Source organism: Camellia sinensis, chromosome 5 (assembly GCF_055761805.1).
Source record: "Camellia sinensis isolate YWXY chromosome 5, ASM5576180v1, whole genome shotgun sequence".
In the NCBI taxonomy this organism is placed as follows: domain Eukaryota; kingdom Viridiplantae; phylum Streptophyta; class Magnoliopsida; order Ericales; family Theaceae; genus Camellia; species Camellia sinensis.
In genome coordinates this window covers 156,749,350-156,776,850 of record NC_138965.1, presented here as the reverse complement: position 1 = coordinate 156,776,850, position 27,501 = coordinate 156,749,350, and the positions used below count along the sequence as shown (strand labels likewise).

General features: G+C 36.8%; 2 protein-coding genes across 5 annotated transcripts; one reads left to right on the top strand and one right to left on the bottom strand.

Annotated features, from left to right (window-relative positions):
• The first annotated feature begins 28 nt into the window (after positions 1 to 28).
• LOC114309926 (uncharacterized) lies at positions 29 to 16,214 on the top strand. 4 transcript variants are annotated; one of them, XM_028255799.2, is made up of 3 exons: positions 29 to 262; positions 14,956 to 15,221; positions 15,346 to 16,214. In XM_028255799.2, the coding sequence occupies exons 2-3, from the start codon at positions 15,090 to 15,092 to the stop codon at positions 15,592 to 15,594; spliced, it is 381 nt and encodes a 126-aa protein (XP_028111600.2). In that variant the 5' UTR covers positions 29 to 262; positions 14,956 to 15,089; the 3' UTR covers positions 15,595 to 16,214. The 4 variants fall into 4 exon arrangements, with proteins under 4 accessions (XP_028111600.2, XP_028111599.2, XP_082726371.1 ...); XM_028255798.2 differs by having other exon boundaries at positions 14,853 to 15,221; XM_082870245.1 differs by having other exon boundaries at positions 14,810 to 15,221.
• A 5,414-nt stretch (positions 16,215 to 21,628) lies between these two features.
• On the bottom strand, positions 21,629 to 26,453 carry LOC114309925 (sugar carrier protein A). Its single transcript, XM_028255796.2, has 4 exons — positions 26,047 to 26,453; positions 24,596 to 24,915; positions 23,050 to 23,676; positions 21,629 to 22,367 (listed from the first exon to the last, which is right to left on the bottom strand). Exons 1-4 carry the CDS (start codon positions 26,189 to 26,191, stop codon positions 21,912 to 21,914), a joined length of 1,548 nt encoding a protein of 515 aa, XP_028111597.2. The 5' UTR covers positions 26,192 to 26,453; the 3' UTR covers positions 21,629 to 21,911.
• Positions 26,454 to 27,501: the final 1,048 nt, after the last annotated feature.

The following is a 27,501-nucleotide window of genomic DNA, read 5'->3' as shown; positions in this document are numbered from 1 at the left end:
ACGCCTTTGATTGAGAGGGCCATTGCCTCACCACACACACAACACATTTTCTAGGGCACACAGAGAGGGTGAAGCGAAAGAGGCGATTTGAAGACCCTCAATGGCGAAGACATCTGACGAAGCTTGCCAGAGCCGATCGGCACCGGAGTACACATCTGCAGCGTCGAAGAAGACTCGCGAACCTTGCCAAAATCGAACGATTTAGGCGTACATCTATGGCGTCGAACAACAACTCACTGTCTCAAACACCACCGATCTTCAGGTAATGCTTCTTTCAGTTCTGATTTCATTTCATTTTTCGCGTAAATCCGTCTCTTGCTTCCAATCTGCTTGGGTTCATCTGTCAAAGCCCTTTCTGTGTTAATTACAATTTTTTTTTTTTTAAATTTGTGTGGACTCTGGTTTTTGTGTCATGTGGGAAACCCACTGCCGAATGTGAAGACTTTGAAGGTTTCACAGATACACACAAAACTGGGAAATGGTTTCTTAGGTTTGACTTCTCAAATCAAGTCAAATATTTCCAATTTCGGATTGTTTGTATACTCTTCAATTTTTCTGTTTTGTACACAACTCTGCAAAATGGGCCAAAAACACCCACTGATGAGAATAGGGTTTCGAAGAGAAAGTATATTACAGAATTAGAGTGGTCTGTCAAATGTATTGGTTTGTTATTATTAATGTTACAGTTCTCTGTTTGCGTTCAACAGAGAATTACAGTGCTTTGTTCAAATTTGTCATCCTTTTTTCTTCAATAACTACCTTTGCTGAGGAAGATAATTCAATGCAAACCATGAAATTTCCATATCCATGGTCATTACGGTTAATTTCAGTTCAGACTTTTGGCTTCATCTAAGTCAAAGTCGATTTGGATCTGTTGTTATATAAATGTAAGAGAAGTAAATTGGAAAGATAGATATAAATCTGCTCTTATATAAATACAGGATCAACGCATGATAAAAATTGAGAAAGAGATACATATGAAGAACCTTAAAAATCTGTTCTTATATAAATCTGTTGTTCATTTGTCTGTTATAAATCTGTTCAGATTCTTAAAACAATCTGTTATTGATTTAATTGAATATTGTGAATTGAGAAACAGATAGATGTACATCTGTTCTTATAGAAATCTGTTCTTCTTTTGTTCTTATATAAATTAATGTAAGAGAAGTAAATTGAGAGGTAGATACATATAAATCTGTTTGGGGGATAAATGTATGATCAATCTATGATACAAATTGACAAATACATAGATATGAAGTAGTTTATTGCTTTAAAAAAATTGAAATGTTATCAAGATTGACAGAGTTTATCCAAATGTGTCTTCGTTTCGAAGCCTTTGCACGGTGTTCATGGCTTATTATTATTATTATTATTATTATTATTATTATTATTATTATTGCTTTTGGGTTGTATATCTCCCATGTGTGCAAGTGCATATGGATAAAAGAACATGGATGAAGAACGTAAATTTAAAAAAATAAATAATAATTTTAAAACTTAATTTTTAAAAAATACATTTTAAAAAATTAATTTTAAAAGACCTTTACCATTGTAATACATGTGGATGAATAATAATTTTGAAAAATAACTTTTATTAATGGTAAATTACAACATTAGTATTTCTACGCTTCTATTTTGATTCATGTAAATTTAATTGATTTAATTTGATTATGAATTTCTACTTTACAATTAATTGACTTAATTTGATCATGAATTCTTAATTTGATTCATGTAAACACACGGTGTTCATGCCTTTTTTATCTGTTAGGTTTGAAAAGGAAATTAGAGATTTACCTTTCTATTAACACGTTGACAGTGAAACCATAACTAGTACACTGCTTTTCTTTAAAATAAAATGAATAAAATATGGAGTTTGTATACCCATCATATGAAACTTGTGCATCAGCGCATTCAGTTCATGTTTAACCTGAATTATGGATATCATAAACTAACTACTTATATGATTCATTGTTACTTTCGAATGTTTGTCAAACATAGCATGGCTTCGTTTACCTCTACTACAACTTCCAGTACATGGCCACGTTGAATGTGTGCCTGTGAACATGGCCCCTGTATTGTTAAGATTTCCAGGTCCACCAAAAATCCAGGGCGTCCCTACTTTACATGTCCTCGCCCTGTTATGAGTACCCAATTCATTACCGGTTATAACTGCATGAACATTAAAAACCCATTGACTAATAGTTTCATCATTTACACTCATCAGCCCTGTGTCAGTTGGATTGGTTGGTGCGAAGAACCAAGGCGAGAGAGCATGGACTATACGTCATCTAAAAACGACATTGTCATGCAATTGCGGGATGATGTCATACACATTCAACAATCCTTGCGTCTCCTTAAGACCATTGTGTATGTGCTATGCATTGTCGTTGTCATTTTGTTGTTGCGTATGTAAGGAACGTTAGGATGTTGTTAGTAAGTTCGAAACATTACGAGGTTGTTAGTATGTTGTTAGTATGTTTTAGTATGTTTTAGTATGGCTATAAGCTTGCTTTGCGTTCCTCTACTAGGAAAGGATAGACGTATTACTGACTATCATAACTATGTTACGCGTTCAGTTGCATGTTTGTTTATGTATTTTGTTAATGTGCAATGGTTATATGCTGTCAAATTTAGCATCCTATGTCTCTGTTTATTGTTCATGGGCATAGATTGTGCATCGTGCAATGTCACGACCCAAACCCGGCCCTATGGGTTTAGTACCGTAACCGGCCAGTAATCCGAGATTACCGAAGGCTTGCAGAACAGTAGAACAGTAAAACAGAGTACAGGGCCTGGCGGAAGCCAAAACAATAAATAAACAATGTCCAATGAGCTGTGACAGTCTGTATGCAAAAAGACTTTTCATACGTATATACACAAACAGTACAGAACAGTATGCACAATATATATACAATCATTCAGAATAGGGACTCGATCCCTATATAACAGTACAGTAAACATTTGGTCTATACAAAACAGTAAGACAGTACAGAAGGGGGAATTGTAAAACACCCCTAAGCCTTAACAGGATAGGCTCGGAACCTCGCAGTGAGGCACATAGGCTGGTTTGACAAAACTGGAGTAACCCTGACGCTCCTAGCCGCGGTCTGGTGCCTGAACACCTACATATATATATGAGCAGTGAGCTAAAGCCCAGTGAATAACATAATGCGTAAAGGGGTTAAGAATGAATGTCCTTACAGTATGAAAACAATTCATTTAAACAGTATTTCAGTCATTCAGTCAGTACAGTCATATGTGGTACATCCATCAGCATATCAGTACAATAAACAGTAGGTCTTAAAAGATCGAGCAGTAATGATGGCCATCAGTCAGTAAACAGTAGTGGTTCCAACAAGGGAACCGACAGAGAATTCTGTCACAGTAACAGTAAACAGTAGGTACTAAGGATGCCACAATACAGTTCAGAATATAGGACATACATTCATTCAATTAACAGTAGTCAGTTCAGAAAGCAGTACAGTTCAGTTGTTCAGAAAACAATCATTTGTGAGCATATCTTTACACAATCGTTACTCACAGAGTTCTGGGCTACAGTATGCTAGAGCGTGTCTCCCCAGTCGCCAGCCCTACACAGTTAACAGATTGAACACACTAAGCTACACAGTTGGGGAAAGATAATAACTTAACCCCTAATTTGCCTCGGTGTGTTCTACATCTATATCCTCAACAAGATGCCTTAAACTAGGTCTAAGAATGCCTAGAATGGGATGAGGATGCAAAGATGTGACCAGAAAACAGTTTCAGAATTTTCAGAAAAACAGAGTCCCGCTCGAGCGCAGGTTTACCCGCTTGAGCGGACATGCAACAAAGGTACACGCTCGAGTGTCAACTTTCTCGCTCGAGCGTACTGTAAAAGTACTGGATGGGTGAAATCTCCGCTTGACGGACGCTCGACACCCGCTCGATCGTGAGACACATGCCTCCGCTCGAGCTCCCAATCCTCCGCTCGAGCGGACTGTAAAACAGTGCAGAGAAAATACTGGATGCTCGGATTCCACGCTCGAGCGCCACTAGTCCCCGCTCGAGCGGAAGTGCAAAATCTGGAAAACCCAGATTGCACCTCCAAGCCAAAAACCAAGTTTTAACAACTCAAAACTCAACCTCTTGGGCTGAATTTCCAGAAAACATTTGTAAACACATAGTTAAACATGATTCAAAACTCAATTTGATAAATCAAAGCCCAAGGGTGTTTAATTCAAACTCAATTTCAAATCAATATCAAGAACAATATGAACATCCAAACATGCATGAATTTTAAACAACTTCAAAGTTCAATTTGATGCTCTAAATGAGCCGATTGATCCAAAAACAAGTTGAAAACATGGACCATTACAAGGTTATGGACATGCATGTACCATTTTACCATGAAATCAACTCACAACTCAACAATTCAAACATGCATGCATGAAATGAGCTTCAATTCACCATTAATGAACCAATTCAAGACTTAGCTCTACAATTAGACATGAACCATGCATGAATCAACTTAAAGACAAAATCGAAAAGACGAAATTCATACCTAGGTTCCTTGAATGCAAGTCTAGAGGTTCAATTATGCACTTAAGCTTTCAATTCCTCAAGATTCAAGCCAAATCTCTATGTTGAATTCACTACTCTCCCTTCCTCACTCTCTAAGGTCAGCAAGAGCTCAAACAAGGCTGAGGAAATGTTTTGATTCAAGTGTGGTGTAGCTCAAAGGTGTATAGGTAGTGGCCCACTCAAGGGCAAAGTTGTAAATGAGTCAAACTCTGCAATTGGTCAATATTTAATCTAATTTAATCATACCTAATCAGTTTTCAGATAATTACACCGTAAAATCACATTAATTATGATGATCATAAAACATCAATCAATTCCCGGTTCGGCCGCCGATAAGGCCTTCAATTAGCAGTTTAAACATAAAACGTGAACAGATCAAATAATCAATCAAACAGATAGAATACAAATTAACACACACACTCAGTCAATTCAATTCTAGTTTTTAGTCAGTCAGTTCAATTCAGTACTTTAATCAGCTCAGTTATCAGTCATGATCAGTTCAGTTTAACGGTAATCAGTGTTTATCGGTAAGCAGTGGTGAGGGTTATTACAGTCTCCCCTCCTTATAAAGAGTTTAGTCCTCTAAACTCGAGTTACCTTCATTCTGGAAGAAAACAGGATTCAGTGGAAACAGTTCAGGATATCTTTTAGCCATGTCCTCTTCCCTTTCCCAAGTGGCATACACGCCACCGTGGTTCTGCCAGTCAACTTTTACCAGCGGGATTTCTTTGTTTCTCAGTTTCTTGATCCGTCTGTTTACAATTTGTATAGGCTGTTCCTCATAAGTGTAGTCGTCACTCAGCACTACACGGGTAGGCTCTATTACATGGAAAGGATCCCGGAGGTAGTCTCTCAACATAGAAATATGGAAGACGTTATGCATATGTTCCATTTCAGGAGGAAGCGCAACTTGATATGCCACCGGATTGATTTTCTCAATAATCTCATATGGTCCGACGTATCTTGGTGCTAACTTGCCTTTGACTCCAAAACGAGTCTGGCCTTTCATCAGTGTCACTTTCACAAATACGTGATCACCCACTTCATACTCTCTGTCTCGTCTTCTAACATCAGCATAACTCTTCTGTCTGCTCTGTGCAGTTTTCAATCTCTGTTGTATCAGTTTCACTTTCTCAGTTGTTTCATAAACAATCTCGGGCCCAAGCAAAGGCCCATCTCCAACTTCTGCCCAGCAAATCGGAGATCTATATTTTCTGCCATACAATGCCTCGAAAGGCGCCATACCAATACTCGAATGGTAGCTGTTGTTGTAGGCGAATTCAACCAATGGTAAATGGCTTTCCCAGTTTCCCTGAAAATCAAGGACACACATTCTCAATAAATCCTCTAGAGTCTGGATTGTCCTTTCTGACTGGCCATCTGTCTGAGGATGATAGGCACTACTCAGTCTCAGTTCAGCACCCAGTGCAGTCTGTAGGCTTTGCCAAAATCTCGATGTAAACTTCGAATCCTTGTCAGAAACAATGGACACAGGCACTCCATGCAGTCTAACAATTTCATCAATATAGAGTATAGCCAATTTGTCCGCATTATAAATTGTCTTAACAGGTAAGAAGTGAGCAGATTTAGTCAGTCTATCAAAAATAACCCAAATCGAGTCCATACCTTTACTGGAGCGAGGCAACCCAACGATAAAATCCATAGTAATATGTTCTCATTTCCACTCCGGTATCGGTAAGGGCTGCAATAAGCCTGCGGGTCGTTGATGTTCGGCTTTAACTTGTTGGCAATGAAGACATTTCGATACAAATTCTGCGATTTCTTTCTTCATTCCCGGCCACCAAAAAGTCAATTTCAGGTCTTGATACATTTTCGTATTCCCTGGATGGATAGAAAATTTTGAGGCCCTCTTGCAGAACTCTTCTTTTCAGTTCAGTATCGTTCGGTACACACAATCTTTCTTGAAATTTCAGTACATTATTCTCAAATTTGAATCCCGGTCTCGGTTTAGATTCTCTTTCTTCGATGATCTTCTTCAAGAAGTCATCTGTAACAACCCTCATACTGTTTACCGATTAATGACTGATTGATTACCGATAACCATCGATTACCGTTAAACTGAATTGATTATGACTGATAATTGAATTGATTAAAAGTACTGAACTGCCTGACCAAAATTGAAACTGAATTGAATGAATACATCTGTTTGAATTGCATTCTATCTGTTCGATTAATTATTTGATCTGTTCGTATTTTAGTGTTTAAACTGCTAATTGAAGGCCTTATCGGCGGCCGAACTGGGAATGGATTAATGTTTTATGATCCTCATAATTAATGCGATTTTATGGTATTTTTATCTGAAAACTGATTAGGTATGCTTGAATTAGATTAATTAAGCTAATTAAAGAGTTAGGCTTAATTACAGAATTGCCACCCTTAGTGGCCCACTCAATATAGCATATTTGAGCCTTACATTTGACCACATAACACATTTTCCTCAGCCTTTTCTTGCTCTAGCCGACCAAGAGAGGGAGAGAGTGAGAGAACTTGTCTTCCATCTTGAGTTTTGCTTGCTAATTGAAGAACTTGAAGGGTAGATTGCTACTTTAGACTCCTAAACCTTGAATACAAGACTAAGGTAGGAAACTCATCTTCTTCTTGTGGTTATTGAGCTAGTTCTTGCATGATTCATACTTCATTGTAGAACTAAGTCATGATTTGGTTCAAGAATGTGGAATTATAGCTTCATTTCATGCATGCATGTTTGAATTAAGGAGTTTTGAGTTGAATTCATGGTAAAATGGTGCATGCATGTTCATAATTTTGTAATGGTCCATGTTTTCAACTTGTTTTTGGATCAATTGGCTCCTTAGAGCATCAAATTGGAACTTCCAAATGATTTGAATTCGTGCATGTTTGCGTGTTCATATTGTTCATGAAATTGGTTTAAATTGAGTTTGAATTAAACACCCTTGGGCTTTGATTTCTTAAAATTGAGCTTTGAAACGTGTTATTCTATGTGTTTATAAATGTTTTCCAGAAAATGGGCCCAAGAGGATCGGTTTTGATGCCTTTGAACTTGGTTTTGAGCTTGGAGGTGCAATCTGGAATTTCCAGATTTTGCACTTCCGCTCGAGCGGGGGAATCGCCGCTCGAGCGTGGAATCCGAGCGTCCAGTATTTCTGCACTGTTTTACAGTCCGCTCAAGCGGAGAACTAGGCGCTCGAGCGGAGTCATGTCTCAAGCTCGAGCGGGCGTCGAGCGGAGATTTCACCCATCCAGTACTTTTACAGTACGCTCGAGCGGGAAAGTTTATGCTCGAGCGTGTACCTTTGTTGCATGACCGCTCGAGCGGGGAAACCTGCGCTCGAGCGGGACTCTGTTTTTCTAAAACTGCTTTTCGAGTACATCTTTGCATCCTCATCCCATTCTAGGCATTCTTAGGCCTAGTTTAAGACATCTTGTTGAGGATAGATGTAGAACACATCGAGGCAACTTAGGGATTAAGTTATTATCTTTCCCAGCTGTGTAGCTTAGTGTGTTCAATCTGTTAACTGTGTAGGGTTGGCGATTGGGGAGGCACGCTCTAGCATACTGTAGCCCAAACTCTGTGAGTAACAACTGTGTAAAGATATGTTCAAAATGATTATTTTCTGAACAATTGAACTGTACTGCTTTCTGAACTGTTACTGTTAATTGAATGAATGTATGTCCTCTATTCTGAACTGTATTGTGGCATCCTTAGCAACTACTGTTACTAACTGTTACTGTTACATAGATCTCTGCCGATTCCCTCGTGGAACCACTACTGTTTACTGATTGATGGCCATCATTACTGTTCGGTCTTTAAGACCTACTGTTTACTGCTATGCTAATGGATGTACCACATATGACTGAATAACTGTTCTGACTGAAAGACTGAAGTATTGTTTAATGAACTGATTTCATTACTGTAAGGACATTTCATTCATAACCCCTTTACGCATTATGTTATTCACTGGGCTTTAGCTCACTGTTTATATATACATGTAGGTGCTCAGCCACCAGATCGGAGCTAGGAGCGTGGGTTAGACTCCAGTTTTGTCAAGCCAGCCTTTGTGCCTCACTGCGAGGTTCCGAGTTGCCATGCTATGGCTTTGGGGTGTCTTGTTTTCCCCCCCGTCTGTCTCCATACTGTTTGGATTACTGTATAGACTGTTAGCTGCTAACCGTACTGCTATCAAGGGATTAGGTCCCTGTACTGTGTGACTGTAAATTTTGTATAGACTGTATTGTTGTATATGTGAATGCATGAAAAATCTTTTTGGCATGCAGACTGTCACAGCTCAATGGACATTATTCATTTACTGTATTGGCTTCCGCCAGGCCCTGTACTCTGTTTTACTGTACTACCGTTAAGCAGGCCTTCGGTAATCTCGGATTACTGGCCGGTTACGGTGCTAAACCCATAGGGCCGGGTTTGGGTCGTGACATCATCCAGTTGCTATTTCTCTTTAATCTCTTCAATCAGTGCCGGTTGAGCAGAAATAGCAGCTAAGGTTCCACCTTGTTCTCGTAAAACAATTTCAATTTCAGATTTTTCAAGGTCACAAAGCAGCTCTTTCTGTCCAGTGAGTAAACAGGTTAAGTTTCCAATTGATTTCCGACTCAATGCATCGGCAACGGTATTGGCTTTTCCCGGGTGGTACAAAATTTGTAGGTCATAATCTTTAATCAGTTCTAGCCATCTCCGCTGTCTCATGTTCAGTTCCTTCTGTGGTAAGAAATATTTCAAGCTCTTGTGGTCGGTATATACTTCACATGTTACCCCGTACAGATAGTGACGCCAGATTTTCAGTGCAAATACTACTGCAGCAAGTTCCAGATCATGGGTCGGGTAGTTCTTTTCATGCGGTCTCAGTTGTCGGGAAGCATAGGCAATTACTCTCCCATTCTGCATTAAAACACATCCCAAACCCTTATGAGAAGCATCACTAAACACAGTATAACCATCCGTACCTGAAGGTAAGGTCAGAACAGGTGCAGTCACTAGTCGAGTTTTCAACTCCTGGAAAGCAGATTCTCTTTGGTCAGTCCAGTCAAATGATATCCCTTTTTGAGTCAGTTGAGTCAACGGTAAAGCAATTTTGGAGAAATCTCTGACAAATCTTCTGTAATATCCAGCCAAACCCAAAAAGCTTCGGACTTCTGTCACATTTGTTGGTCTAGGCCAGTTCACTACAGCTTCAATTTTCTGCGGATCAACAGAAATTCCATCTTTGCTAACAACATGCCCCAAAAACATAACATGGTCAAGCCAAAATTCACATTTAGACAGTTTAGCATACAGTTTCTGTTCTCTTAAGGTTTGTAGGGCAAGTCTCAGATGATGTTTATGTTCTTCTATACTCTTGGAGTAAATCAATATGTCATCAATAAATACAACAATAAAATTGTCAAGGTATGGTTTAAAGATCCTGTTCATGAGGTCCATAAATGCAGCTGGTGCATTGGTAACTCCGAAAGGCATAACTAAGAATTCGTAATGTCCATACCTCGTTCTAAAAGCAGTTTTATCAATGTCATCTGATTTAACTTTCAATTGATGGTATCCGGATCTGAGATCAATCTTCGAAAATACTTTAGTACCCTGTAACTGATCAAACAGGTCATCAATACGCGGTAACGGGTATTTATTCTTTACAGTTACCTTATTCAGTTCACGGTAGTCAATGCATAGTCTCAGTGAGCCGTCTTTCTTCTTTACAAACAAAACAGGCGCACCCCATGGTGAGGTACTGGGTCTGATGAACTTTTTGTCTAACAGTTCTTGCAGTTGCACTTTCAGTTCTTTCAGTTCAGTTGGAGCCATTCGGTACGGAGCTTTAGAAACTGGCTGTGTTCCGGGAATCACATCAACAGTAAACTCAATCTCCCTGTCAATCAAATCCCCTGGCAAATTATCTGGAACAACATCTGGGAATTCTCTGACTATAGGAATACAGTTCACATCAGCATTATCATCAGTAGATACAGTCAGTACAGAACACAGATATCCCTTACAGCCCTTTCTAATCAATTTTACAACTTTCACAGATGAAATCAGATACGGGGGAGGTACTACTCCAACTCCATTAAACACAAATTCAGGTAGACCAGGTGGATGGAAAACTACTTGTTTCGTTACACAGTCTATGGTGGCATGATATTTCGTTAACCAGTCCATCTCCAATATTACATCAAAATGATCAATGTTCAATGGCAGTAAATCAATAAACAGATGTGCATCTTCAACAATGATTTCACAAGCAGGATACGTATATGCACAGGTCATAGATCCCCCAACGGGTGATGATACAGCTAACAGATAGTTCATAGGTTCTAAGGGTCTATTCAATTTACGCGAAAAAGCATGCGATACATAAGAATGCGTAGACCTCAAATCAATCAGTACATAAGCATTCTGAGTACAAATAGAGAGAATACTTGACACAACGGTCTCGGTATTCTGGACGTCTCCCGGTACTAGGGCGAACACTCGGCCCTGCCTCATAGGCTCTTTCCCGGTAGCTTTGGGATTCGGTTTTGGTGTAACAGTTGATGCCGCTACGCTTGGTGTAGTTTTACTACTAGCTTGTAGAGCAGAGGGGCAGTCTTTAACCATGTGGCCCACCTTGCCACACCTGTAACAGGCTCCTGATAATTTGTAACAAACTCCCTTGTGATTTTTACCACATTCAGAACAGGGCGGTATTGTACGGTTTCCTTGACTAGACGTAGTCGTTGACCCCGTATTCTGTTTCTTGTTCAATGGACTATGCTTGCCTTTCTTAAACTTGAAACCCTGCCTTTTACCCCGCCATTCAGGCGCTGGCGTTTCAGTTTTCAGTGCTTCAATGTTCGATTCAGCCATCAAGGCTCGGTCAAGGACATTCACGTAATTCGGTAACTTCAGTACATTTATTCTGTCAAGAATTGCGACATTCAGGCCGCCTTCAAATTTTTTGGCCTTCTTATAATCAGTATCCACCATATGCGGTGCATATCTAGCAAGCTCGGTGAACTTCGTTTCATATTTAGCAACGGACATTGTGCCCTGTCTCAGCTGTTCAAACTCAGTTACTTTTCTATCCCTAACACACTGAGTGAAGTACTTTTCAAAGAAGGCTCCCTTGAATTGAGCCCAAGTCAGAACGGTATTTTCATCACGGATGAGCATCCACCACCTTCTAGCTTCTTCTTGCAATGTGAAGGTGGCTAACAGTACTTTGTGTGCTTCAGAGCACGGGAAAACTTCAAACAATTTTTCAGTCTCCAGAACCCAAGCTTCAGCTTTTAACGGTTCAAGGCCTCCCTGAAAGGATGGTGGTTTCATTTTGCTGAACTTCTGGGTCAGTGCAATTATGTCCCCATCATTTACATTCACATTCTGTTCCGGTACTACCGGAGGAGGAGGTGGAGGCTGTTGATTCAGTTGTTGGTCCAGTCTTGCAGTTATCAGTTCCATCATTTGTTCTAGTTTGGCCATTCTGGCCTCAGAGGATGAGGTTTCAGTTTCATTTGCAGTGTTTACATTATCCATCTCACTATAAGTAGTTATAACAGTTATTAACAGAGGCAGTCATACGTTTAACAGTTTAACACGTTAGCATATATTCAGTCATAACATAACCACACACTTATCATGCTCATGAGATGCCCTAATCACTTTTCTAGGACACCCTATAGCTCATTTGGACACGTGTGTGCGGTATAACTCGTGGTAAGGATCGCTCTGATACCACTCTGTCACGACCCAAACCCGGCCCTATGGGTTTAGTACCGTAACCGGCCAGTAATCCGAGATTACCGAAGGCTTGCAGAACGGTAGAACAGTAAAACAGAGTACAGGGCCTGGCGGAAGCCAAAACAGTAAATAAACAATGTCCAATGAGCTGTGATAGTCTGTATGCAAAAAGACTTTTCATACGTATATACACAAACAGTACAGAACAGTATGCACAATATATATACAATCATTCAGAATAGGGACTCGATCCCTATATAACAGTACAGTAAACATTTGGTCTATACAAAACAGTAAGACAGTACAGAAGGGGGAATTGTAAAACACCCCTAAGCCTTAACAGGATAGGCTCAGAACCTCGCAGTGAGGCACATAGGCTGGTTTGACAAAACTGGAGTAACCCTGACGCTCCTAGCCGCGGTCTGGTGCCTGAACACCTACATATATATATAAGCAGTGAGCTAAAGCCCAGTGAATAACATAATGCGTAGAGGGGTTAAGAATGAATGTCCTTACAGTATGAAAACAGTTCATTTAAACAGTATTTCAGTCATTCAGTCAGTACAGTCATATGTGGTACATCCATCAGCATATCAGTACAGTAAACAGTAGGTCTTAAAAGACCGAGCAGTAATGATGGCCATCAGTCAGTAAACAGTAGTGGTTCCAACAAGGGAACCGACAGAGAATTCTGTCACAGTAACAGTAAACAGTAGGTGCTAAGGATGCCACAATACAGTTCAGAATATAGGACATACATTCATTCAATTAACAGTAGTCAGTTCAGAAAGCAATACAGTTCAGTTGTTCAGAAAACAATCATTTGTGAACATATCTTTACACAATCGTTACTCACAGAGTTCTGGGCTACAGTATGCTAGAGCTTGTCTCTCCAGTCGCCAGCCCTACACAGTTAACAGATTGAACACACTAAGCTACATAGTTGGGGAAAGATAATAACTTAACCCCTAATTTGCCTCGGTGTGTTCTACATCTATATCCTCAACAAGATGCCTTAAACTAGGTCTAAGAATGCCTAGAATGGGATGAGGATGCAAAGATGTGACCAGAAAACAGTTTCAGAATTTTCAGAAAAACAGAGTCCTGCTCGAGCGCAGGTTTACCCGCTCGAGCGGACATGCAACAAAGGTACACGCTCGAGCGTCAACTTTCTCGCTCGAGCGTACTGTAAAAGTACTGGATGGGTGAAATCTCCGCTCGACGGACGCTCGACGCCCGCTCGATCGTGAGACACATGCCTCCGCTCGAGCTCCCAATCCTCCGCTTGAGCGGACTGTAAAACAGTGCAGAGAAAATACTGGATGCTCGGATTCCACGCTCAAGCGCCACTAGTCCCCGCTCGAGCGGAAGTGCAAAATCTGGAAAACCCAGATTGCACCTCCAAGCCAAAAACACAAATTAACAACTCAAAACTCGACCTCTTGGGCTGAATTTCCAGAAAACATTTGTAAACACATAGTTAAACATGATTCAAAACTCAATTTGAGAAATCAAAGCCCAAGGGTGTTTAATTCAAACTCAATTTCAAATCAATATCAAGAACAATATGAACATGCAAACATGCATGAATTTTAAACAACTTCAAAGTTCAATTTGATGCTCTAAATGAGCCGATTGATCCAAAAACAAGTTGAAAACATGGACCATTACAAGGTTATGGACATGCATGTACCATTTTACCATGAAATCAACTCACAACTCAACAATTCAAACATGCATGCATGAAATGAGCTTCAATTCACCATTAATGAACCAATTCAAGACTTAGCTCTACAATTAGACATGAACCATGCATGAATCAACTTAAAGACAAAACCGAAAAGACGAAACTCATACCTAGGTTCCTTGAATGCAAGTCTAGAGGTTCAATTATGCACTTAAGCTTTCAATTCCTCAAGATTCAAGCCAAATCTCTATGTTGAATTCACTACTCTCCCTTCCTCACTCTCTAAGGTCGGCAAGAGCTCAAACAAGGCTGAGGAAATGTTTTGATTCAAGTGTGGTGTAGCTCAAAGGTGTATAGGTAGTGGCCCACTCAAGGGCAAAGTTGTAAATGAGTCAAACTCTGTAATTGGTCAATATTTAATCTAATTTAATCATACCTAATCAGTTTTCAGATAATTACACCGTAAAATCACATTAATTATGATGATCATAAAATATCAATCAATTCCCGGTTCGGCCGCCGATAAGGCTTTCAATTAGCAGTTTAAACATAAAACGTGAACAGATCAAATAATTAATCAAACAGATAGAATACAAATTAACACACACACTTAGTCAATTCAATTCTAGTTTTCAGTCAGTCAATTCAATTCAGTACTTTAATCAGCTCAGTTATCAGTCATGATCAGTTCAGTTTAACGGTAATCAGTGTTTATCGGTAAGCAGTGGTGAGGGTTATTACATGCAACCAATTTAAATTATTCTGGTATGGGCTTATACATTTGTATATAACAACCAAATATGTCATGGTGATCTTTTGTAACCGTATATTAGTAATGGCTTCCATACGTACTTTTCCGCGTACCCAACCCAAAAGCAAGGGCATTGTGACAGAGAAGTCAAGCAGTCTTGAAGAGACACAAAATCAGTTCAGCCACAAGGCCTCATGGGACAGTGACTCAATCCGAGTTTTCCTGCAGTTGATTCCAAATGAGATTACAAAAGGAAATCGGCCATTCCTAATCCTCAGCCAAGCAGGGTACAAGTCGTTGGCAAGGAAATTTGAGAAAAAAAAGGAAGAAAACATGGCCTCAAACAGTTGAAGAATAAATACATGAGTTTGAAAAAAGAGTGGCAAGCGTGGACAAAGTTGATGGATTCAAGCAAAGGAGTGTCAGGGATAGGGTTTGACAGTGACACTGGTATGTTTCAGACACCTGACGAGTGGTGGGACAAGATGGAATCGGTAAGTACATGTTCGTTGCGTTTCATATTTGTCTAGTACCAGTAAATTTAACCTTTTTGTTTACTTCATTCCTTGTTATATGAAATGTAACGTCTTGCTCTTTCATAAATCTCCAATTGTGCAGATAAACAAGGTATGTGCCAAGTTCAGGAAAAAAACTTTGGAACATCGTGACTTGATGGAGACGGTCTTTATCGGGGCATCAGTTACTGGTAAGCACCATTGGACTCCGGGAGAAAAATTTCCTGAAGCTGCCAATGACTCATCTGATTCTGTGCACAGTTTGGGAGCGCAGTTATTTGCTGATCCGATACCCGCAGGAGTACAGGACGTGGATTCAGATTCTTCACTGGAACATGTTCCGACTGAATAGGGAAAAAAGAGAAAGACGCCATCAACAAGTGTTTCAAAGTTGAAGAAGGCAACAAGTAGAGCGTCAGTTATTGTGGAAAGCATGAACAATCTGACAAATGTGGTACGTACCCAGAATCAGCAGGTTACGGTGAGGCACCTCACAGGTAACGAATCGCTATACACAATTTCGGAGTGCATGCATCGCCTGATGAATATTCCATCCCTTATTGGTACGTCGCTATTTCATTTCACCTTGACACTTATGGATAACGCAAATTACCGAGAGGTGATGATGTGCCAGCCTGATGACGACCACATTATAGGGTGGCTTACACAAAAGCAGCTCCAGTATACTGCGTCGGCTCCGTTTGCGAACCTATTTGGGGCTCGCCGAATATGATATAGCGGTGTAATGCTGAAGATGCCTGCCCTTCTCTTGCTTTGGAAAACTTTTATTTAAGTTATTGTTGGAATTGCACTAAAACAGGATAGTTGTGTGTGCATGTTTTAAACTTTTTCTAATTTTTTTTTTCTTGCTAGCTATGGTCAACAAAGGTTTGCATGTTTGTCATAGACAGAATGGAAGAATGGTTGTGTTCTTTTTTTGGAATGGAATAGGATGGTTGTGTTTGAATTTTATTTATGGGAATAAAATGCACAACGACGGCCTGCGTAAGCTGCTTTTGTATTTTTTTTATTTTGTTTGGGAAACTGTTATGTTAGTTTGACGTCATCTTCTGTGGTTGTGTTAGTAATGCCATTGTTGTGTTAATGGTCCCCCTATAAACAATAACGACCAGGTTCACTATTTGTTTAATTCAAATCATTATACATGCAATTGTACGTTACTGTTACGCGTTAGTGATGCCATTAGTGACGCAATTTTTTTACATTAAAAATGATGTCAGCATTCTGTAACGTCTTACTGTTGTTACACTTGTGTCAATGCATCACGTGCAAACTGATTGAAACCGCGCCACTCTTGTAGGTTTCGCAACAACGAAGACTAAATGAATCCCTGGGATGGAAGCAACAATGACGATTTAAGGGAAATGCTTAATCAAATGGCCGTACAACTGCAACAACAAAACAACTGGACATTTCTACAAGCATGCCAGTATGTCATAGAGGCATGTCGCACTTCTATATTGACCGGGCATGCATGGATATCCGAACTATATGCGGGCCATATGGGTCGATTTGAGGAAAATGTTTGCATGCCGAAGCAAGTTTTTGCCATTTTGTGTGAGACATTAGTAAATAATTTTGGGTTATAGGTACCGCAACGTCCACGTAGCTTAGCTATTGAAGAAAGCGTTGCAATGTTTATCCACGTGTTGAAAGGGATGTAAAATCGGGAAATCCAAGAATGGTTCCAACATTCGGGAGAGACTGTGTCTCGGCACGTGCATAACGTGTTAACTTCCATGAAAGAGTTCATTGTTGTTCATTGCCGGCCCACATATAGTTAGCATCGTACACATCCATACGTGCGGTCTAAACGGAAATACCTACCGTTCAAGGAACTATTGAAAAACCTTACCCAGTTATTTGTACGAAGTCCAGTTATTTTGTTTTATTTTGAAGTAGATGTGACGTATGAAAATAACCATTACATGTACCCGTAGGAGTAACAATACATTTGGGTTGTTGGCATTACTGTATTGGAGCCATAGATGGAACACATGTAAGTGCATGGGTTATGGGGCCAGATGCGTCAACATATTTTGGTAGGAAATACTGTCACATGCAAAATATCATAGCCACGTGCGATTTTGACATGTGTTTCATCTTCATTTTGTGCAGATGGGAAGGAAGTATGCACGATAGTCGCATCTTCAACGAGATACTAACAAATGATAATGTCCCATTTCCACATCATAAAAAAGGTAACACATTACATTGAAAAATTGATGGGGGCATAATTTTTTGTCAAACAACATTACTTAAAAATAAAGCACAATGTCGATTTTCGTGTCATAAATTCTTGTACTGTCTGCAGGAAAATATTATCTTGTCAATTCTGGCTATCCAAACTGGGTAGGTTACCTAGCACCTTTCAAAGGCAGCCGGTACCACCACCAACAATTCCGAAGTAGTCAAAGGAACATGACGGCAAAAACCCCAAGGGAATTATTTAACAAAGTTCACGTGGAACGCACTTTCGGTGCCTGAAAAAATCGATGGGGGTTTATTAGAGACATGCCTCGGTATGACTTTGCAAATGTGCAAGTTCAGTTAGTAGGTGCGTCAATGGCATTACATAATTATATACGGCGAAATACAAGTAATCCAACATGTCACGACTCACTCCCCGTACCCAAGGGTTAAGCATCGTGATGGTCAGTAACTGAAGTTACCTATGGCCAATTCATAAACAAATCAATAAACGCGAGCGGAAGAAATATTTAAGATAATTACATTTTGACCCAATATTTTAATATAATTATATAAATAAATTGATTCCTAATTAAATTACACTTTATCATATACCAACAGTAAATTAATTATTTATTTATATTTTGACCCCTAAAATTATATTATTTTACAAAATTACGCATAATAATATATAATAAATTATATATTTTCCAAACTGAGATTAAATAATATTAGTATAAATTCTACAGAATAATTAAAAATCTGGGTTGTTACAATCTTCCCTCCTTTTAAAATTTCGTCCTCGAAATTTGTCATATGTAAGCTATCCGCTGCGCACTCTGATATATATATATTAGATGATTAATCTGACAGAAAATAGTACCTCAAAAAAAAACTTTACCAAAAATAACTCACTGTCTAGTTGTCAAAAATTGTTTTGGGCCAAAATAAGAAATAAGGAGCGACTTTAAAAACTTTTCACTCGTTTTGTTCGCGATAAAAATAAATAAAAATGAGAACACAATGACAGAATTATATTCAAGAATTGAAAATTTTGAGATGAACTTTTCATTGATGGGAAATAGTTTTAAATTTAGTATCTTTATAATTTGAACCTACTTTTAAAAACATCAAAATAATTTTTTTTTTGAATACTGAACTGAAAATTATATGTATTTAATTATATTATAATTTTGGTGGGTGCTTGAGCCAGGCATCCTTCTTTTCTTGCCCTTCTTTTACTATAACAAATATAAATTATATCTAATATCCTTCACAAATTAGGCACACTAAAAAAAAATTTATTATATATATATAATCATATAAAATTATAATATAATTAAATCGACGAACAAAATATAATAATTCGGTACTAATTACCCGTTATCCCAATTCTTAAATGTGCGCGTGTCCTATGCTCCAATGATGATTTTTTTTTTTTTAATTTTTATAAACCATTGCTCTGATACCACTAGTTACGACCCGCTCCCCGTACCCAAAGGTTAAACATCGTGATGGCCAGTAACTGAAGTTACCTACGGTCAATTCATAAACAAATCAATAAACGCGAGCGGAAGAAATATTTAAGATAATTATATTTTGACCCAATATTTTAATATAATTATATAAATAAATTAATTCCTAATTAACTTACACTTTATCATATACCAACAGTAAATTAATTATTTATTTATATTTTGACCCCTAAAATTATATTGTTTTACAAAATTACGCATAATAATATATAACAAATTATATATTTTTCGAACTGAGATTAAATAATATTAGTATAAATTCTACAGAATAATTAAAAATCTGGGTTGTTACACAACAACTATTCACCCAATCTGCGACGAGAAAGAGGCTATGACAATAGTAAATGCCATACCAGAAGTTGAACATGACGAGGATGGTTTAATAGTTGGGGACGAGGACCCGCATATGGCATTGGTGCGACTTCGCATACGTGACAAGTTAGCGTACTTGCGTAATAACGGAACGTTAGGAAATATATAATAGTCCACCTAATATTTGTAGGATTGTAACATTGGTAACACACGTGGAACCGACTGTATTTTGCAATATGTACAATATGTATGTGTTTACACGGGAATATAATCCGTTTCAGTTGGTGACGTGCTTAACTTTGAAAAACTAAAAACCACAGAAAAAGCCTTTTCGGAAAAAAAACCAAACCAATGTCAAAGAAATAAGAAAAATAAAAAAAATAAATTCAAAATTTATCATGTGCCACGTTAATTAAAAACATAAAAAGATCAATTTAAAACAACAAAAAGCCAAAAGAAACATCACAAATTATCATGCACCACGACAATACATTATGATTTTTCACATCATTTTAAATAAATTACATGAGAAAACGTTTTTCCAAAAAAAACAAACAAGTAAAAAACAAAAAAAGAATTTAAAAACATAAATTAGTAGTTGCCACATAATTTAAAAATAAAGAAAACACATGAAAAACAAATTTTGAAAACTAAAAACAAATTAACGTATACAAATAAAAAGAAATTGACAAAAGCGTAAATGAAAAAAAAAAAGAACCACAAAAATAAGCCTCATCCAACAAAAAAAGAAAAAATTAAAAACAAAAATTACCATTTGCTATGTAATGTGAAAAAAATGAAACACATGATAACCCATTTTTGAGAAATGAAAAAGAATTAATGTATACAAATAAAAAAGAAATGACAAAAACGTAAATTTAAAAAAAAAAACCACAAAAATACGCCTCACCCACAAAAATAAAAAATAAAAACATAATTTAGCATTTTCCACGTAATTTAAAAATAAATAAAACTCATGAAAACCCATTTTAAAAAAAAACAAATTACTGTATACCAATAAAAATAAAAATGTCAAAAACGTAAATTAAAAAAAAGAACAAATTAATGTATACAAAATAAAAAATGACAAAAATATAAATTCAAAAAAAAAGAGAAAAACCATAAAAAGACGCCTAATACAAAAAAAAAAAAAAAACCGGAACAATGACGCTGACGTGGACCCTCAACGGCAAGGAGTTGAAATAGCCAAATTATTTGAAGGGCAGTTTAGTCATTTAACATGAAGACACCTCATCAAAAAGTTAAAAAAGTTAAAAAGTCCTTTCTAAGTTAAACTTTTTAGTACCAAGTTAAAATAACCAAAAAAAATTAAAAAAATCAAAAAGTTAACCCACTTTTCAAACGGAGGTATAGAATTTTTTTTATTTTTACGCCGTCTTTGTGAGATCCACCTCAACCAAACATAGAGTATCTTGTGAATCACGGGGGGAATATTTCTACACCATAGCATTCTCATGTAGATTATGCAAATCACAGAACCTTTATAATAATACTCTTTATTACAAACCGTCACATGCCATGGATTGTTTGGTATAATTTATTATAAGTCATAATTTAATAATTAAAAGATAGAAGTCAAAACCGTCCTTACATCAGTTTTTAAATAATTAATTTTTTTTAATTTATTTAAGTTATTTTCTATTTAATATGTTATAAGTAGAACATAAATAATTTGCCACAAATTTCAAAATTAAACTATAAATAACTTACTTAATTTGAACCGAACACCCCTTTTTAAGAACCAACCTTACAATTACAATAAGTGGATATAAAGTTGTCTTATTTAAAAATGTGTTAACGAGTTCGGATTAAATAATAATAATAACAATAAAACAGGGTTAAAATTTTATACATAATTCATATGGACTACACATGACACATTCCAGCATATTGGGGATAGGATTATGAGTACATTGACATCGATATCCCCCTACCACATAAAATGCATGTTTTCACCCATTTGGTTTTGATACATGAAACTAATAGTACATGAAATTAACTGTTGGTTGGACAACTTAACATTTTAGTTAAAGAGTCAACAAAATTATAAAAAAATAAAAAAACACAAAAGACTACAAAGTCATACAAAAAAAGGTCAAAAATTCCTTTCTCTTTATTTTTTTTACAAGTTTTTTTAGTGAAAAAGTCAAAAAAAATCATTCTCAAACATTCCAGTATTTTTATTTTTATTTTATTTTTTTCATCTCATAGTTTAGCTAAAAAACTACTAAAAAAATCACTTCTCAAATGAATTCTAAATACATGATATTGATAGTACAAAGGATGAAATAGAAAAATTGACAACAATTGAGGAAATAAAAGTGAAATTAATCATTTATGATAGTTCATTGTGTCGGTACCTTCATGCTGTGTTTGGTTAGGAGATTTGTAAAAGGATTTGAAAATAGATAGAGAAAAAATGTGTAAAACTAAATGAAATATAAGTATACTTTATTCTTATTCCACCTATCTTTTCTCTTTCCCTTTCCAAATCCTTTCCCAAATCCCTACCAAACAGCGTTAGGTGTTTTTCAAAGTACATTTTGTAAACAAGCAGCTCAGCCTATGGGCTCACTAACTCCCAACTGTTTTACTCGTTTCTTAATGTTGTACCATAACTCTCATCAGCCTCTGGAATCTCAGGTACAACTGTTCTCCAAAACCAATGCTTTCTCCACACGAATATCATCTCTTCAATGGGTACTCCCTTTGTTTCAGGCAAGAATATGTAGACAAAGATGGTCATGACAGTGATCCAACCGGCGAAGAACAGGAAAATTCCGAATTTGAAAGCACAGAGGAGGGAGAGGAAAGACTGGCCTATGGCAAAGGTGAAGAGGAGGTTGACAGCCACTGTGATGCTCTGCCCTGCTGATCTGGTTTCTAGTGGGAATATCTCACTCGGCACGGTCCATCCTAGTGGGCCCCACGACCACCCGAAAGCCGCCACGAAGAGGCAAATCACCACCACCACTAGGATTGAGAAGCTTTTGGAGAGTCCCTTGTCACTGCTGAACTTGAGTCCCAAGATTATGGCCACTATGACCTGTTTCACAGGCAAAGAGTGTTATCAGGTGAGATTAAGCTATATTACATGGACTCTTCTAAATGTATGAAGTACTAGTATTGAACATTCGACATCTGGGTATGCATATGTATCTGACACGTGCAGTTGGACATTCACCTAACAAGCATGTTTTGCAGTTCAAGTTAACCAGAAAACTGTGCATAAAACCTCATGTTATGCATGTGCACAGATGAAATTCACAGAATGAGACACAAATGTGAGATAAAGGGTGTTGTCTCCTAGTTTCCTTGGACAAGGGTTTTCTCTCCTTGTCGCTCAGCTTGGTGTCGCTCCCTTCCTGCACTCTTCCTGTGAATTAGATGAATTGGACACTTAGATGCATATCTGCACAAAAGTCTATGCAAAATAGAGGCTAAGTTCTGGTAAGATGTTGATTCTAGGAAGAGTAAATTGTTCATATAATTAACAATTCTCTCAAAATTTTATTGAGAACTTGTGTCCATGTTTCTGTTACAGTTATTGTTCAAGTATTGCACAATGAGAGGAATAGTAACTACGTTACAAAAAGTGGCTCATTAACTAAAAAGAGTCGTTTGAAACTACCCAACTATTAAAGTTCATTGAATGTACCAAATGCAGAGAGTCTCATTGAGTATATCATGTTTTCTGAAAGTATTCATAAATGCTGTTAACTATTTACCTGACATATAATCATTTGAATTCCTCCGCCAATCAGCAACGCTCTCCTACCCCACTTATCAACTGTCATAATAGACACCACCGTGGATGAAGCCAAAACCGCTCCAGTCAACGCTGAAGAGTAGAGCGCAGCATGCCCTCCAAAACCCAAACTCTTAAACAAAACTGGTGCATAAAAAAGGATTGAATTGATCCCCGTGAGGATCTGAAATGTCGGCATAAAAATCGCCATGACCAACTGAGGCCTATTCCTCCTCTCTAGGATGTTTCTAAAGGGATGTTTAATCGAATTTGCTAACTCGCTTGCGTCAACTATGTCTTGTAACTCTGCTTGGACATTCTCGGTTCCCCTAATTTTTTCTAGAACTTCCTTCCCCTTTTCTGTCAATCCACGCTCAATTAGGCTGTTTGGTGTCTCTGGAAGAAATATTCCTCCAATGGTCATTACTAGAGCCGGTGCTGCAGCCAGGCCTAGGGAGAGCCTCCAACCCCATGGATTGAGCTTCTCTGTTCCATAGTTGATCATGTTTGCTGTGAAGATGCCTAGTGTTGTTGCTAACTGAAACATCATGTTTAGGGCTCCTCGGAGATGGCTAGGCGCCATTTCAGACAAATATAAAGGAACCGCCTTCAAACAATAATAAAATAGAATAAACAATAATGTAACGTCTAAATTATCTGTTGAATTTGTGAAGAGAAGCAAGTCATGATCTTTTTTTTAATTTCTTCTTTTTGAACATTTGGTGTTTTTCCACAGAGGAGTGTTACTAGTTTACATGTCCACCTCAATTTTGAGCTTAAAGTTTTAAAAATTAAAGAATACATGTATTGAATATGAGTGGCAGCTTAAGAATTTTTGTTGATGGGTCATGCAAAAACTTGAACACAAATTGTCATATCATAAACAAAAGTAATACTAACACATTGATGCTAATTGTTTTTGTCAAAAACCACAAATATATGCATTTTTACAATTGTGCTTGATGAGGTTTCATATTTTGGAATTGGCATGAAATAACCTCATTACCAATACTATCAAATATCGGTTTCAATGTATGTCACTAAACAATCATTTATCCATTGATCTTCATCACTGAAAAAGCTCTTTGTACTTGCAGTCATGACTAGTAAAAATAATGCTAATTTCACAAACAGGTAAGAGTAATGGATATGCATTATCTTTCTCCGTCTTTGCTAACTTTCTAACAAGATATTCGATTCCTTGTAGTTCTAAAATTTCTTTGTTAGAGCACATATCAATAATGTAATTCTAATGTTGAGTGTCAAGTATCATTGTACTGAAAAAAAATATGATGGATAAAAAAAGTGAAAAAATAAAGGAATGGGCAGCATGTTGAATGGGGTGGACCAGTGGGCTGAGGTCATTACTTTTAACCATGGGTCAAAGTTTCCAAGCTAATTTTTCATAATGGGTTATATAATAATTTTAAATTTTTTTTAAGGTCGATTCAGTGCACGAGACTCCTACTAAAGCGTATTAAATACTGATCCATGAAAAAATAATTGCAGGAAAAAGCAATTTTTACCTGATTTCCGAATCCTATGCCAACGCCAAGCATGATCCTACCCAAGATGAGCATTGCAAGGTTGATGGCCGAAGCATCTAAAGTTGCTCCAATAATGAAGCTAAGCCCACCACAGATTATGCTTGCACGACGCCCGTACTTTCGTGTAATAGGAGATGCCACAAGTGATGCCACCAGACCGGCAAGATAGAGGGAAGATGTGAATGCAGCTAGGCCTTGGTTGTTGTACTTGCAGTAGTTGTTTTCATGAGCATGCATTTCATTCTGGTACACTACTGGGAAGAATTTCTGAAGGAATCCATTCGATGATGTCACCCCTCCTGTTAAAAACAAAACAAAACAAAACAAAAAAACAAAAATGTTTGGTGCGAAGATGTCTTATTATTTGTGTTGATTGTGTTAAATGACTAGGTACCGTTAGAGTTCTATGGTAGGTTTGTACCATTAATTATTAGCTCAGCTTTGTCTGTCTATTTCTGTACCTCTTCTTCCATTGACGTATACACATACGCATGCTTGATTAACACAATATTTCCATTTGATTAAGTTGTCAATTTTTGATGATGCATGCATCTCACAATCCATCTTCAGGAGGGAGTAATTTGAAGGGTCCATCTATTTGACATTAAATTTGGGCACGTTGTCTCTTGTTCCCAATGCATTTCCATCCACACAATCGTGCCTCGAGATTCCCAGTGCATTGGGGACCAGGAGTAAAAGAATTTTGGGGACAGAGGATATCCCTAGCTCATACATAGTTTAACACAAATTATAAAAATAAAAAGTTTAAAAATAAATGTAAATTTTTACCTATCGCCAAACTGAGCCTTAATTGCTTATTTTTCCTATTTAATTTTCATATAATTTTAGTAGTGAGCAAAAAAATACCAGACTAAAATCTATATGGGACCAGATATTACCTTCCTTTTATCTCCTACTTTATCCAGAAGTTATTCAATATTCCTAAATCTCTAACACAAAATAGTAAATTTCATAATTTAGATTAATAATTACCCATTTAAGAACACTATCTAGTCTTACTCAAAAAATATTAAATAATTTCTCTCCAAACAGTTGATTAGCCAACCAAACGAGACGCTGTTTACTAACCGTGATTCTCAAATTCAAATCTGGCCGTTACGTTTATTTAGACAATTTATTTTACGAGTTAAAAAAATACTATAAGAAATTAATTCCCTCTACTTTCTACACGTCTTTTTTTTATAATAAAAAAATTAATTAAAAAAATTAATTTTCAAAATAATTTGTTTCTCCTTCCTTATTCCCAATTGTTAAAAAAAAGAAGAAAAAAAAACATCGTTGGCCATGTCATAAAATCTTGTGTTTAGTTTGATTCTGGGTAGGTATTCTATTTTCATCCTACCAAAACAAAAACAAAAAACAGAAGAAAAAACAGAAACATGATTGGAGTAAAATGAAATGAAACAAACCAGAAATTCCGATGTCGTAGCCGAAGATTGAGCCACCGGTGGCGGCGACAATACAAGAAATGACGACATAGGCGGTGACCCTGCCTTGGTATTGCCCAGCTCTCTCTTTTGAGACACCTGATGGTCCAAATGACCCACCTGCCATTTTCTCTCCCAAACAGGAAACCCCTCTTTCTTCTTCCTCACAAACACCATATATATATATACATACAGAGAGAGAGAGAGAGAGAGAGAGAGATTACTCTAATCCTCTTTCTTGGCTTGACTATATGTGAATGATAAGTCCAGTTGACTTAGAGCCAGCCGCCAAGAACTCCAGCTTATCAAATCTTGCTATAGAGAGAAGGAAAATAATTTGTGGATATGTATGGTATATATAATAGGAAAAATTCTATGGTATTTTCACTGGGCAATGGTAGAGGGTCATAATTTTTGTAGCTCAAATGGCTCAAAACTGTCAAAACGATGTCGTTTTGGCATGTTTTGTGCTCAAAACGACGTCGTTTTGACAGTTTTGAACCATTTGAGCCACAAAAATTGTGGCCCTCAAACATTATTCATTTTCACTTTAGTTACGGTTTTATGTCTAAGACTTCTTCTTGTTGATTATAATATTATTTTGATTAAAAAGAAAGTTGTAAAAAGTTAATCAAATAGACTCTTTGTTTTAAAAACAATCAAATGTAACACCCAATTTGAAAATGGTGTTATTTGGTATAATTTATTGTTAGTTAAAAATTGATAATTAGAAAATAAAAATCAAAAATACTCTTTTCCCAGCTTATAAATAATTAGCTTTTCTTAGAAGTTGTATCAAATAGTCTGGTATAGATTCTCAAATTAAAATAAATTATTCCAATGATAATGGCTTTGTTTGAGAAATTGGCTATTTTTGTTGATTATTTAATTCTAATTTTTATTTTTTTTGGTTATGTTTGCTTGGCTAAAATAATTGTGATTGAGAAAATAATTTGATTTTTTTAGTTGATTTGACGATTGTGAAAGAAAAAAATAAAATGTTAACAAATTAAATGTGATATTTTGTCTTATTAAAGCTATGCTTGACATATTGTTTTGGGGCTATTTTAGCCATAAAAAAGATAAAATAGACTAAAAAGCTAATAAGACAGAATGTCGCATTCAAATCATAATCATTTTATTTTTTTCTCACAAAAATTAAAAAAAAATCAAAAAGTTCATCACTTTTTAGCCCAGACTAAAATAGTTAAAAAGACAAAAAAAAAAAACCTAAATTTCAAATGAAGGTTAATTATTTTAATATATTTTGTCTTTGACCGTTTTAACAAAAAAATAAAAAATAAAAAAAACTAACTTGCCAATCAGGGCTAATAAAATGCAAATGAATATGAAGAATTCCACATCTATGTGGCCTATTTTTGGAAGTAGGAACTTTTTGATTTTTATTTTATTCTTTTAAAAAAAATACAAAAAATA

Bases quoted from the DNA above. Each gene is read 5' to 3' on its own strand.
- LOC114309926 (XM_028255799.2), top strand. From the start codon at position 15,090: ATGAGTTTGAAAAAAGAGTGGCAAGCGTGGACAAAGTTGATGGATTCA. The intron at 15,222-15,345 runs GTAAGTACATGT...CCAATTGTGCAG, and splicing joins GGTGGGACAAGATGGAATCG to ATAAACAAGGTATGTGCCAA.
- LOC114309925 (XM_028255796.2), bottom strand. From the start codon at position 26,191: ATGGCAGGTGGGTCATTTGGACCATCAGGTGTCTCAAAAGAGAGAGCT. The intron at 23,677-24,595 runs GTAAAAATTGCT...TATTGTTTGAAG, and splicing joins GCATAGGATTCGGAAATCAG to GCGGTTCCTTTATATTTGTC. The intron at 22,368-23,049 runs GTAAATAGTTAA...CCTGTGAAACAG, and splicing joins TTCAAATGATTATATGTCAG to GTCATAGTGGCCATAATCTT.